The sequence below is a fragment of the Sitodiplosis mosellana genome, unplaced genomic scaffold (assembly GCF_009176505.1).
Source record: "Sitodiplosis mosellana isolate CC-2019 unplaced genomic scaffold, AAFC_SMos_1.0 Smas_scaffold_6150, whole genome shotgun sequence".
Classification (NCBI taxonomy): Eukaryota; Metazoa; Arthropoda; class Insecta; order Diptera; family Cecidomyiidae; genus Sitodiplosis; species Sitodiplosis mosellana.
In genome coordinates this window covers 151,618-165,689 of record NW_022601391.1, presented here as the reverse complement: position 1 = coordinate 165,689, position 14,072 = coordinate 151,618, and the positions used below count along the sequence as shown (strand labels likewise).

Sequence of the window (14,072 nt, the reverse complement as noted above, 5' to 3'; positions counted from 1 at the left end):
TGGTAGAGTCTTAGTTGCGAAAAAAATCGGATTGAACCCGAAGCAAAAAAGAATTGACGAAAACAACGAAAGATGTTCGGTCGAACTTATTTTTGTATCTTAATGATTTTTTTTTTTAAGAATAAATTTCGTTCAATACCTTTCCTGCACGAATGTTTTAATTCATGTTAATTCATTTAAAATCCTGCTGTGGTCTTGAGCTTTATATTCAAATTTTGATTCCATGTCGTTCGAAAGAAGAAAAAAAAATGAAAAAAAAACTTTGTTCCAATTTTAATCTAATTTTTATTCGAGAAAACATCACTTGTGCAAACAAAAATATTGATTCAGTCCATCGTTCGACCATTCGGCGAACAAACAAATCATTTCTCTGATTAGAAAACAATCGAATAGATTTCAGTTCCGTTCGACCAATTGTTTGGTGAAAATGATCGACTTTTAAATGTTAAATATTTTAAAAATGATTGAAGAATGGCTGGAAAAGACGACCTTCAATCAAAGTCGACTTTTCAATCGTAACAATCGATCGAACTAAACCTAATCAACAATTTCAACACTTAATCAGCACGTTTCAGTTAATACAGAGTATATTATAAAGTGAAATTGTTAATAAAATATTTTCAATGTTGTTTCAAAGTCAAAATGCATTTTAAATACTAATTTATCTGATTTTTTTTCAACGGATTTGAAAACAGAAGGGAAGAGAAAAATGCACGGTAAGTGGAAAAGTAGGAAAAACAAGCAGGTTATTACAATGCGCAATCGTGTGTTGCCTAATTTTTGCGATGAACATCTCGAACTACTTGAACCGAAATATCACCCGAAGCCACGGACAGATCAGCCAAACTATCTTCGAATGGAGGTGCTTGAGCGTGCGCTTGGTGACCGTGACTCTTCATCTTTCCATCATGACGAATGATCAATGGCGGATTGCCAATCAACTTTTGAACAGATTTTCCGCCTGGCGTCACAATATGCCGATGATCAATGATCTGCAAAAAAACACAAACAACTTCAATGATTAATTTCTTTGGAAAAGAGAAAAGAGTCGAACGAAATTGATTTCCAATTTACCTTTCGTTGTGCGGCCGATATGTACATCTTGCGCGGCAATGCTGATTTCGTCGGAAACGATTCAACGCTTTGGGTGCTTTCATCGAGTGCTCTTGATGCGCAAGATTTGCTAAAATCTTCGGTGAGCAGATTTCGCATCGGTTTAATCGTTTTCATCAGCGGTACCTCCGGTGTGTTATTAATATAGGCTGCTATTGGGCTGGCAATATGACGGAATTGTGGCTTGTGCAGTGATGCAGTTTTCATGGGAATCCGAGATTGAACTGGTGCCGCATGGGCCTTGGATGCAGATGCGGACTTAGCCGCAAATGGTGACCGTACATTGCGTTGATCGGGCCGTTTGAACATATCGACCTTGTTTGGCGTTAAATATTTACCAGCCGCTTTCTTCAGCGATGCACTGTTTGGCGTCAACACTTTCGATTTGGTTTGTGAAAGTGGTGTTTTCTTGTTCTGCATGTGTTGCGGCTGCACATAACGAGTGGGTGTCAATTTTGAACTTTTATCGGTAAGCATCTTTCGGCCTTGTTCCATCATGTATTCAACACGTTCCAGTGTATTATTGAAGTTCGGCATATCACCGAATTTCTCGCTGACACCCGTACTATCTTTGTGTGTGCTTGAGCTCAGCTCCAAACATTCTTCATCGAATTTTTCCTTCGTTGATTCGTTACCGGATTGTTCACTTGGTTTCTCTTCAGACTGATTGATCGTTGAATCTGAATCAATTGATACCACCGACACATTATTCGGATCGGATTTAGCTGTGTGATACGTGGTTTCGATTGACTCAAATGCTGATTTGTAACATTCGGTATTCTGTGTTGTGATAAAACTATTCTCTGGACTCGAATCAAGTACAATCACTTCATTTTCATCGAATTGAGCAACCATCTTATAATCGGAAACTGTACGAATACTTTTCTCATTTCCAATCGCATCATTCTCTTGATTTTCGATGTTCTCTCCATTTTCATCGTACTTTTGACTTGCTTGCGATTCCGTTTTGAATCGATTCCCACTAGTTTCCGAATCATCTAGAACAGATTTAGATTTTATCTCGTTGATCAGACGTTTTGGCACATAGTTTAGGCCACGATCCAGAACATATTCGATTTCTTCGAGTGTGTCATCGGCATTGATAGATGATGACGTTCCAGCAACATTGTTGGCTTCTGAAAATGAATCAATTTATTTATTTTTCATTTCCTTCAATATTTTATCGTCTGTTAGTGACTATAAATTACCTTGAGCTCTTGCATAGGACGTATTGGAGCGTTCATATACTTCTTCAGTGCGTTGAGATTGGTAAGAAGGGCCAGCTTCGTTCAACGAATCGCCAGTGATTTTTAGCATTTTCAACGGTGACCGTTTTTGACTCACTGAAGAGTCCCGATTTATGTTGAAATCGGCCAATAAGCGATTGATTGTCGCAAATTCCATGTCAGTGCCAATGCTATATTCCATCACATATGATGATTGATCCATGTATGAATCATCCACTCGACTGCGAAGACCTGCATGCATCATAAATTTATATTTAGTTTTCCTTCTATTTGTTCAATTAACCGGATTTTCGATTTGAATTCATTTGCATTGTGTATCATTAATAACACTTGAATCGAATCAATTTTTCAAATTTTATCTAATACTTTCAAAAATACGAGAAAAATATTCAGTTCTCAATAACTCGGAGAAATAACATTAACATTGAGAACCGATTGTGGCATCAGCTGACACAGCTCAATTGTATGTTGATACTAATGCGATGTCATTAAATGTAAAAAATATCTAACCAAATTGGAATTCAAAGCGAAAAACTTACGTTCTTTCATCAAATCTTTTCGCAATGGTTTTTCTGGTGGATTAGCCGATGATGTTGTTTGTTCGGCTGACGGTGGTTTATTCTCCTTGTTGGTCACTTGTCGTTTTTCATTAAGAATTCGCTTGAACGACGAATCCAAATCGAAATGATACGTAAGATCGGATTCCGATTCATCGGCTTTAGATCTGTTGAAGAACAAGAAAAAATGTCATCAATTCAAGCCAATCTCACAAACATCGCCACATTCAACACAAAATATTCACCTGTAGTTCAACAAATGATGGCGAAATGCTTCGATGTCGAGCTTGTTTTGGGAACCGCTATCGGTTTTGTCATCACTGGACGACATTTTGCGGTCAGTACTTTTATTTGAAAGTAAGTAAAATAAAAAAAACGTGAAAAGAATTTTGTCGACAAATCTTAAGCCACTCAAGGTCCAATGAAAAAAAACACACAAAAATGCGATATTTTTTATTCAGACAATGGTACAAACAAACGGACAAAACAAATGATTCAGGTAATGTTACACTGACTGGTATGGTTTGGTTATTTATGTTCGTTAAAAATTTCAAACTGCTATTGTCAAACCAAAACCACTTTAATGTGTACTAAAAAACGTTCAAAGATACAGAGAGAATGTCAGAGCAAGAGACGAGGAATGTAAGTGCGTTCACAGCTGTCGGTATTTATACAAATACTGCAATGCCGATATTTTACTGGCAATAATCTAAAATCTATTTTTCTACATTGACAAAATAGTAAACACGTAAATAAGCATGACGTTATGTTGAGGTATTGCGACGAATCAAAAATTATCACAATTAGAAAAATAACCGCATTTCCAGTTGCATTTACAATGTCATTTCAAACGCTAGCACCATTTTGCCAATCGATCAAATCCATTCAGCGTTCACATGGTCGAATCTCAAGTGTATGTATTGCATGAAGTTAACATTCGGATACACATTTTGAATTTGTTTTTTTTTTGCCACATGCTGAATGCTGAATTCATAAATCATATGATCGATATTTGTTGATATACACCGGATAATCAAGTGCAGGGGCTAAATGAAAACATGTGTTCACATTAAATTAGGATCTCTAAAAATGGATAACAATTGATTCTTTCATTGACAGAGCATAAGACACCATGGAACTAGTAGTAAAAATGAAGTACAAATTGTTGAAGTCGGACCACGGGATGGTTTACAAAATGAACCGAAATGGGTTGAAACCGATGTTAAAGTGGAGTTCATAAATCGACTGTCGAAAGTCGGTTTGCAACATATCGAAACAACCAGGTAATTATGACCATAGATTAGGAACATACAAAACAAACCTAAAACTCTTTACCAATCAAAATTAAAACGTTTTCTTTGACGAGATAAGATTAATGACGATAAATTTGTCCGTTGCACAGTTTTGTGAGCCCCAAGTGGATTCCACAGTTCAAAGACAGTTTGGAAGTGTTCCAGCGAATTGAAAAGACCGATTCAATTTCATATCCAGTGTTAGTGCCGAATATCAAAGGGTTCGAAACAGCTGTAAGTATCGAGATGAAATCTATTGACATTTGTCAATTATGTATTCATTTGCTCATCGTCATTTCCTCGCCAATAGATCGCCCAAGGCGTAAAAGAGATTGCGATTTTTGGTGCTGCCTCCGAGACATTTTCCCAGAAGAATATCAATTGTTCAATAGAAGAAAGTTTAAATCGATTCCGTGTGGTGACTGAAGCGGCACAAAAAGCGAATGTCAAAATTCGAGGCTATGTTTCAACAGTTGTTGGTTGTCCGTATGAAGGGCCGATCAAAGCGGCTGCTGTTGCCAATGTTACCGAAGAGCTGCTAAAGCTTGGATGCTATGAAATCTCGCTGGGCGACACAATCGGCGTCGGAACAATTGGATCGATGAGTGCAATGTTGAAAGAAGTGAAAAATGTAGCTGATCCTAGTCAATTAGCTATTCACTGTCATAACACATATGGACAGGCGTTACCAAATATTTTAACGGCCCTGAATCATGGCATACGAGTCATTGATGCAGCTGTCAGTGGATTGGGTGGTTGTCCTTATGCAAAAGGTGCTTCAGGCAATGTACCAACTGAGGATGTGATCTATATGCTTCATGGCCTGGGAGTACATACCGGCATTAATCTTCCTGAGCTGGTACTAGTTGGTCGCTTCATTTGCAATTATCTCGGTAGAAATTCGGAATCCAAAGTCACATTTGCGATGGGAGATTTGAAACCAATGGATAAAAACGCTCATACACACAATCATGACCATAGTCATAGTCACAGTCACTCTCACAGTCATTGATATTTGTTTTTGAATTTGACACCTAAAGTTGGCAATACTTTACAGTTTTTTTTTTTTATTTTGACATATTACAACAGGAATGTACACAGTAGCGTAAATAGTTGATTTGAATAAAAAAAAAAGTCAAAATAGAGAAACAAAGACTTTTATTTTTATCGACGGTGGATAAACTTTAAGGATCTCAAATTCGTTTTTCGATTTGTCAATACAATGGCTATTTACAAGGAAAAAATTGGAAGAAAGCGTGCGAGTATACGGCAAGGAATATTCTGGGCAGTTTGGGGATTTTTGGCTGGCATTTACTGTTTTCAACCAATCCTCAAATCGGCACACCGTGACGAAAAGTCAATTTTAGCCGATTACATCGAAATTGAAGGTAACAAAACGAAAATAGAAACAAAATCGGATGAAAAAAGCAAAACAACAGAAGACTTAAGTAAGCCGCATAGCTAGAGATGCATCGAGAATTATCTTTATTCGATAAGTGATATTAAGCAAACAGAATATGTTAGTCATTATTAGAATTGCTTGAATTTCGGTCAAATAAAGCCAAAATTGTCCGAAATCCATGTTCAATTGTTACGCTGAAATAAATTTGTTATAAAAATGAAACAAAAACATAGAGGTTAGTTTTCGTTCATTTGGTTTTTTCTTTTGGTTGGTACAATAATGACAGGTGAGCTTTGACACTTTCTTTGACTTACATAATATCGATGCATGGTATGTTATTTTGAAATAAATGTCGATTGATAACCAAGAAAGCCGCAGTTTGATCGAAAATCTGGTGCATTTAGCGTGATGTTTATTCCAATTCGAAGAGGCTTGAGAACACGGGAAATATTTCTAACCACCGTAATTGGTGTGGGTATCTCACTTTACGCTTGGACACCAGTTATTAAAGAACAAACAGCAAAAACAAAAGCGACTCAGTCATCAGAGAACTCGCAACAGCAATCCGGCAAAGTACAACCGAAACCCGTTGAGACACAACCCTTAGCCAACGATCAAAAACAAAAGAAATAATTTTGATTTAAGGAAATTGAAATAAATTGTGATCGTAAGTCTTTTTTTTCATGGAACAATAAACACTGTGGATTTTTCCAGTCATGTTTTGGGTCTCTCTATAAGAGAGATATGATACTATTGCTACGGAATGAACGAAAACAATTCTCAAATTCTTTGATACCCTCTTGCAGATGCAGCCATATGCGATTCGGAAAAATCGATCGTATTCACTTCAAGTGAAATTTTTCATTGCCACCGTTATAACAACTTGTGCCGTGTTTGGCTACAAGAATTACCTAGGACCATATTTGAGGAGATGTAGAGCGCAAAGGGGACAGGCATTTGAACAAGAATATTTTGAGAAACAATCCAAATCAAGCTAATGTAATCGGATGCATCTATTGGGAAAAGATTGAAATTCTTCTTGAAAGAACTTCATGACAAAAACATCGAAATACCATAGCAAATCTGTCAACAAGTTTAATATTTATATGCATTGAATAAGAAAATGCCCGTTTCAGCATTCGAATGATGTTTATTTTCTAGATTTTATTTCATAATAAAGACTTAGATAAAATTGTTTTGAATATTGTGATTTTCGCTTAGTTTTTCTTCTTATACTTGTTTTGGTATCAAATGAACACTATTCTTGCATATAAATGGTACGTTTAATGTGTGTGTGTGTGTGTGTTAAAAGGATTCATTACAGTTGAAATTGTGATTTAAGATAATTCTTTATTTCTCTTAATTTATTTCAGTTCCGTTAAATTGAACGTATCTCGTTGGATGGGTAAAAGAAAACTTAAAAAGAACACAGTATTCAAAAAAATGTGTGTAAGTGTGATCAGTCTATTGTTTGTTTGTTTGTTTGCTGTTTATGTATAAATATTGTGAGGGAGTAAGTGTGTGATGCGTGTTCGCATTTAAAATACGTTTCGCTATTGGTTGACTATCGGTTCTCGTGGTGGCGGTTGTGGTGGCACCGATGAGCTATGCTCCATTTTCTTCTGATAATCTTGTTGTTGCTTTAAAAATGAGCTTAATCGATTCAATAAAAATTGTTTGTCATGTCCTTCGAGCACTAGTTGATTCTTTAGCATTTCAACCATATGCTTATTGGCCGCCGAAACGGCATAATAATAGTACAAGCAGAGAATTAAAGCGACAAAACATGGTACAGCAAATGTGGCGGTGCCGAAAAAGAAAATAATTGTCTGGCAATAAACGGGCAATTCGCGGAATGCATTAATCGCCGCCTCCCACACCGAATCCAAACCACGAAACGGTCCACATGCACGCGATGGCATTATTTCGGCCGCTGCGTACACGATTGGTATCACGGCCAATACATAAGACAAAAGTAGCACCAACATGAACAACGAATTGGAACGTGATGCCCGGTACAGTATTGCTGATGGCTTTGAATTGATCAGACACGCAAACTTTTTCACATAAAACATGCCAAAATGTAGTACAACAGCGGTGGCCGGTATGAATGGTGAATAGAATGTGCCAAGCCAACAAATTGTTTGCGAATACACAATGTCGAGCACGTGTTTTGACAATTCAAATTCTTGTTCGCCAATGAATCGTGTGAAGCGACTGTTTATGTGCCGTGCCAACATTGCACGTGGAAAATTGATGAATAACGTTACAAATACATGTGTAACAAAGTCAACTACCAGCAGTTTGTAGAATTGTTGACCGACAAATGTTTCCCAACATTGTAATGGACCATAGCTGGAGTTGCATTCGCCGGTGTTCTGCTTGAATTTCGATGTGACCAAATAGTGGAAACGACTCAATAGAACCCCAAGCGATGATAAACGCAAGAAAACTGTGCGCAATAGCGTGATTTTGATAACAAACATCGGTGAATACTGTTCGAATTGCACGAGATAATTAAATAGTAATGGCACCAAAAAATTCATGCATACAATGGTAATGTATGGTAAAAATTCGACGAATAAGTCATGCAGAAGATTATATATGTGTTTGGTCTCCTTGTCGCCGCCGCCGCCACTGTCTTCGTCGTCGTCCGGTTTTTCGCTGGCTGTTTCGTAGCCAATGCTGCCTGGGAGTTTATTCTGGCCGGGACCAAGATCAAAATGAATCTCGTATGCTTTCAAACTGAAATTGATGGATTCGTAAATGATCCAGGCAGCTACCAGAAGAATTACGCATACGATTAAATTCACCAGCAAGCGAATCATAATGATTTTAAACATTAAATCTTTCGGCCGATTGCAACGCTCCAATTCCATGCGTTTCGATTGTAAAAGTCCTTTTATCTCATTCAACAGTGCTTTGTGTTTGATGTGCGCCGATTTTTGATTATGTATACAAAAATCCCATCCGCCAAACACTAAATTGCAATATTGATAAAATTGCCCCTCGCCCTCGACCATACGATCCTTAAATTCGCGTGACACCGACTTAACGATTGCCACCAGTGACATCAATAGAAATACCACATTCACTGAGAGATAGGCCAATGGTAAATTAAAGTAAAATTGCAAACCGCTGAGATCCAATATACCATTCGAAATCGTCGGCTTTGTCGATTGATCAATGCCACTACTGTTGGATTCATCATCGATGAACTGAGTATCTACAGTGGTGCTATTCAAATGGCTGTTGCTACTGCTGCTGTCGTCACCTCCAATTGTTGTGCCGAACACTCGTTTCGAATACATGCCATAAAACATGATTGTCTTCTCCATAAATCGCTTCCCCTGAATCAAATCCCATACAATGACATCGCTATGCGTTTTCTTATAGAAATACTCTTGGAAGCAGCATTCAGTCGAATTACGTTCAGTGTTTTCGTTGCACGATACATTCGGCTCTTCATGTGTTGGACTTAGAATTACTTGTGGCAGAACAATAAATATCAAAATTAAAATAAAAACACTTAAATTTAAACAGATCAACCAGCGCAGGAAATGAAAGTATGCCACAACGCCCGTCCCGCAATTGCCTGAATTTTTTTTTTGGAGGAAAAAAAATTTTCAAATATAAAAATCAACTTTTCTGAAATATAAATACAGCATTGGGTTAAATTATCACAATTAACCTTCAATGGTTTTGAGCGAATTTCGCCACAATGCCATTTTTATCCACCATTCCGACCATTTGGCATGGAATTGCTGGCACACTTTTCGTCGTTGCCACTTAAACTGATCAAAACCCTGCAGTCGCAGTTTTGTCGCATTTTGTAATTGAGCCTTCATATCACGTTTCTGCGCCATTGACACTGGCATCGATTTGATTTCATGGATTTCTTCCCATATGCGCTCCTCGTCCGTCAGATTTTCTATCAAAGAGAACGAAATAGAAACGGAGGCGATTAATCATCATCAATCGGAGATGAAATTAAGTTTTTAGATTGTCAAAAGAAAAAATGAAATAAAAATCTCTCACTTACCAGATAAATCTGGGAGCATTGCAATATGAACTTCATGAAATTGAGATCCGCGTCTGATTGAGTGATGCTGTCGCGATGTAGATATACTATGTTTTCGATTTGTACATCGATCGGCTGCCGTATTTCCACCGCCTTGCTTACTTGTGCCAGCCGCTGCCGCACGATCACGTCGAACCCTTTTCGTGGTTGCTGCAAATACAAATTAAATTCCCGTTCACGCAATGCAATTTTAAAATATTTATGAGCAAATGCAAATCCAACGAATACTAATCGGAACAAATCGTCGTTAATCGCCACAAATCGTTCTAATTCGTGATTAATTTTTTTTCTCGTTATTTTAAATTTAGAGCCTTCAATAAAACATGTGTATATTTTTGTGTTCAAACAAAGCATAAAATCGTCCATTTTCATGGTTTGGTGCATTTTATTATGAACATACGCCAAGTTAGCCAAAAAAAAAAACATAGAGAAATGGTTTCTTGCGAAAATATTAGCCATTGCCATCCACTTATTAAGGAATGGAGTTTGATAAATTGCGTTAATTCCGTTCTGGGGGCTTGAGAAAGTTCAAAAATAAATGGTGATACAGAATGTTTCTGATTTATTTTTTCATTTTCATTCGAAACGGAATATCATAAAAGAAGCTATGTCGTCTGACTATCGTAAATTTTAACGATTAATCTAGACGCCACACGATAATTTCAACTCATTCTGTCTGTGGCATCGCTACGTCTTTGCATTGTATTTAAAATAAAAATTAATACGATAATTTCCCTCAATGAAACCATTCATAAGTGTTCATTGGGCAAATCGTTTGGTATGTTCTGAAAATGTTTAACGAAAAAAAGAGTAAGAGAGAGAGAGAGGCGACATGTAGTGCGTCATCTTGTAATCGTGAGAACGGTTATGCTTGCTTAGTTAAATATAGTTGCATTTATTTTCGTTTTAAAAAGCGTAACGAATCAGAAACGTATTTTTTTTGTCTGCAAAGAAATATAATTCTTTGTACGTACAAAATATGTACGTATCATTGTGAAAAAAAAAACAATTACATAATAATCAAGGCGGCTCAGCGAAGCGTGAAGTTAGCATGTGTAATAATGACAGTTTCAATTTATCTATCTATCTCTTGACGAATAATACCGGCATTTTTATTGACTTTGTAAATCATTCGTTCCGTTTGAATTCCGGAATTGATTAAATAAAATGATTTGCTCCGTGAATTCGACGCCATTGATTGGACGAGCACATTTTCTATGGAAAAAAAGAGATAGAGAAATCTTACCGGCCCGATTCTGTTTCGAAGGTAGCAGTGTGGCAAGTGCGGATGGATCTCGTGTGATAACGGCGCCATCCAAATCGCCGGTTGGGAAAGATTCTTGATAGAATTCACCGCCGGCTTCCTCCCAACCAGCGGCCACCTTATTTCCACGGGCCTTTTGCTGATCCTTTCCGGTAGACATCCTGATTACCTCTCTGGCTGAGATGTATTTGTGTGTTAAAACTATGCGTATATGTTTGACGGTTTCTATTCGACTAGATTAGTAGATGCATTTATTGTTCCCCGTATTTGAGCGCTTTGGTTTGTGTGTAGAAATTGAAATGCTTAGCTGACACTTATGACACTGTTAAAAACAAAGAAAATTTATGGGTTTAACAAGCAATAAATCTTCGATTGAAATTCTGTAATTGTAAAGCTGGTCAATAGACCACGGTAGTACCACGGAAATAATTCATCGAATGCATTGAACAAATTTTGCAAACAAAAACAAATGAGACTGAACAGGTGATTACAATAAACAAGACACGAGTGAGATATAAATCAATCGCGAATGCCCATAAAGTGTAAAATCACCGTTAAAAAAAAAGCCACAATAACAACTACGAAAAAAATGTATTTGGTCACACTTACGGTGCTGCATTGTTGAGAGTGTGAAATATAAAACCTATCAGTGTGTGGATTTTTTCATATTATTATTATTTTCTGGTTTATCGAAAAACAATTGCAGTTGATTACAGTTCAAACAGCACCGAATCACTTTGGATTGCCTACAAATGGTCGCTATTTATGAACCGCTAGGCATGCGATAGAATCGACGATTTTGGAATTCCAAGCAGCAATAGATATGCATAGCATCGGCTACCAATTTTACACTGACACCGAAATAAATGTGAATCAAAGGGGAAAAAAGCAACGGCATACAGCAAACATTAACTCATATGATATCCATCGTTTATGTAGTTTTTCTTTTTGCTCTTATCTCGCGCCGTTCGCTTGAATGAAAATCGATCGATCTCAAGTTGAGGATGGAGAGAGAGAGAGTGAGGGAGAAGGTGTGAATTTAAAATTAGTTGTGATTCGGTATTTTTCCGCAAAATCTTATGAATGACTTGGAAATATACACTCTAAGAATAGCGGTCATCGCCACTCATATCATCATTGATTCGAAACACACACTCCGTTCTTATCAACAACACACTTAAGGCCTGTTTTGTTACGTTTCGTTTCATTAAATAAATTAGTTTTCTGTTCGTTCAGTTGTATGTTTCGTAATGGCAAATGTTTTCCACTTCATTCATTAACTTGCTTTTTTTCCTGGCCTATTGATGAAGACAGTCATTCACACGCACATCCGTTCTCATTTTCACAATTTCCACAGGAATTTTCTTTAGCGTTTAAATTTCATGTATTTTTTTTCTCTCTCTATCTTTCTACTCGCGCTATTGACACAAAACACAATAAATGCACAACGTTTATGTTTTCTTGTGTGAGACACAACAATTCGTCAATTGCCACTGCCGTAAATTCTATTTCGTGTGATAAATCATTAAAATCTTTAGCATTCTATATAAATTGTGAACTTAGTAAATTCTGTCATTATTTACTGTGTGCTACGATTTTATGACTATTATTTTCATCGGCCATGACAATGTCACCAACATGCGAATTCATTGTATTCGCACCCAAAACACATATACATACACAGCGCGCATCACATGTACGATTTTGGATTGCCACAAGCTATACACTAAGCAAAGAAAATACATACAAACATCCTTGTTTGTTCGTTTGCCTGCCTGCATGCCTGCTTCAGACGATGTGCCGTTGTCATTGTCGTTGTCGTAGTCGTAGTCGTTATCGCTTCTTTACTGATATGTGAGCTACTAATACATGCATAATTCTCCACACACCAAACATTCTGTCTACTGCTGACCGAATATTCTGTCGGCCGTTTTACTCCCGTTTTATAATCGCACGATTGCAAAGAAAAAAGAATCGACATTTTTTGCCGCATTTTTCTTTGAACAAGAATCAAACAGTTTATTTTGCCTTTATCGAACTTAAATCAAGCACTCGGCTAACTGGTTGACTACTGAAAAGTCTATATTTTGGTGAAATATGTAAATCCCAAGAATAAATGTGTAATAATGTACATTATGGAAACAAGCGCAGCTACACGTTTCTTATTATTTTAAATGTTCTTTCTTTTTTTCGTAATGTACGCACGGAAGTGCATTTACATTACCGTGAAAACGTGCAGCACAGACACAAGTACAAGTGCATTCATTTCATTTTATGCTGAAAAATCCGATTTTTTTTTTCTTCATTCAATTTACATATGCTGCTTGTAAAGTGTACGGTTACAAGTACATTTTGATTAACGTTTTTGCCATTTATATCAATTTTCACCTCTTTTCAAATCCTGTCTCCTTTTGAATTTGAGAAATTTTATCTTGATAATCCGAATCTTAATTCGAAAATTCCATTACCTATTTACACTTCAATACGCATAGATTATAAGCTGCAATTAATAAGTGTGTGATCCATTGAACACACTATGAATCACATCAATCAAATGTGATTTTTCGTTCGTTTGTGAAACACGTGATCAAAAAAAAAATATGTTTATGGAATCGCGTGACATTGGAAAGATTATTTTGAAAATTACAAACGTTTACCTTTTGCAGATGTGTTCACAAATTAAATAGTATGTACCGAACACGATCGATTTTGTGAAATCTCTACATGCCCTTTTCTTTGAATGTTTGATTTTTGAATCAAAAGCGAAAAAAATCTTGTGCACAGAAAGAACACCGAAAGTCGCTACTGAAGGAATTAAACTACGCATTTATATTGTAAGGGAGAATTCACTCATTTACGTCCTTCTTTACAATTGGTAAAAAAAATCAATTTGTATATTTCTGAGCGAATGTTCTCTTATATTGTTTTAGTATGCTTTGGAAATATTGACGATGCCCTTAAACGTAACGCTTAAAATACGTCCACAGCCAGTATCGGTTTTTTTGTTCATTTTTATTGGATCAAATTTTCACAGACAAACGCCGTTATGGCAACAATATAGCACAGAGAAAAAATATAGCATCAACGTGTGATAATCACAGTTCGGGCTCAAGAAT

At 36.7% G+C, this 14,072-nt stretch overlaps 3 protein-coding genes across 3 annotated transcripts; 1 reads left to right on the top strand and 2 right to left on the bottom strand.

Moving 5' to 3' along the window:
• Window positions 1-261: 261 nt before the first annotated feature.
• Window positions 262-3,506, bottom strand: LOC129573932 (uncharacterized). The gene is made up of 5 exons (XM_055455129.1): window positions 3,163-3,506; window positions 2,900-3,084; window positions 2,322-2,591; window positions 1,075-2,249; window positions 262-992 (listed from the first exon to the last, which is right to left on the bottom strand). Exons 1-5 carry the CDS (start codon window positions 3,246-3,248, stop codon window positions 774-776), a joined length of 1,935 nt encoding a protein of 644 aa, XP_055311104.1. The 5' UTR covers window positions 3,249-3,506; the 3' UTR covers window positions 262-773.
• Window positions 3,507-3,683: 177 nt separating this feature from the next.
• On the top strand, window positions 3,684-6,811 carry LOC129573933 (hydroxymethylglutaryl-CoA lyase, mitochondrial). The gene is made up of 5 exons (XM_055455130.1): window positions 3,684-3,830; window positions 4,037-4,200; window positions 4,320-4,443; window positions 4,520-6,278; window positions 6,418-6,811. The coding sequence occupies exons 1-4, from the start codon at window positions 3,684-3,686 to the stop codon at window positions 5,219-5,221; spliced, it is 1,137 nt and encodes a 378-aa protein (XP_055311105.1). The 3' UTR covers window positions 5,222-6,278; window positions 6,418-6,811.
• LOC129573931 (transmembrane channel-like protein 7) lies at window positions 6,742-12,626 on the bottom strand. Its single transcript, XM_055455128.1, has 6 exons — window positions 11,671-12,626; window positions 11,566-11,599; window positions 10,939-11,278; window positions 9,654-9,842; window positions 9,303-9,542; window positions 6,742-9,206 (listed from the first exon to the last, which is right to left on the bottom strand). The coding sequence occupies exons 3-6, from the start codon at window positions 11,114-11,116 to the stop codon at window positions 7,165-7,167; spliced, it is 2,649 nt and encodes an 882-aa protein (XP_055311103.1). The 5' UTR covers window positions 11,117-11,278; window positions 11,566-11,599; window positions 11,671-12,626; the 3' UTR covers window positions 6,742-7,164.
• Window positions 12,627-14,072: the final 1,446 nt, after the last annotated feature.

Coding starts and splice junctions, on each gene's coding strand:
- LOC129573932 (XM_055455129.1), bottom strand. CDS start 3,248: ATGTCGTCCAGTGATGACAAAACCGATAGCGGTTCCCAAAACAAGCTC. Junction 3,085..3,162: donor CATCATTTGTTGAACTACAG/GTGAATATTTTG, acceptor GTTCTTCAACAG/ATCTAAAGCCGATGAATCGG. Junction 993..1,074: donor TATCGGCCGCACAACGAAAG/GTAAATTGGAAA, acceptor GTTTTTTTGCAG/ATCATTGATCATCGGCATAT.
- LOC129573933 (XM_055455130.1), top strand. CDS start 3,684: ATGTTGAGGTATTGCGACGAATCAAAAATTATCACAATTAGAAAAATA. Junction 4,201..4,319: donor CAACATATCGAAACAACCAG/GTAATTATGACC, acceptor TCCGTTGCACAG/TTTTGTGAGCCCCAAGTGGA. Junction 4,444..4,519: donor TCAAAGGGTTCGAAACAGCT/GTAAGTATCGAG, acceptor CCTCGCCAATAG/ATCGCCCAAGGCGTAAAAGA.
- LOC129573931 (XM_055455128.1), bottom strand. CDS start 11,116: ATGTCTACCGGAAAGGATCAGCAAAAGGCCCGTGGAAATAAGGTGGCC. Junction 9,843..10,938: donor TTCGAAACAGAATCGGGCCG/GTAAGATTTCTC, acceptor TTGTATTTGCAG/CAACCACGAAAAGGGTTCGA. Junction 9,543..9,653: donor AATGCTCCCAGATTTATCTG/GTAAGTGAGAGA, acceptor TCTCTTTGATAG/AAAATCTGACGGACGAGGAG.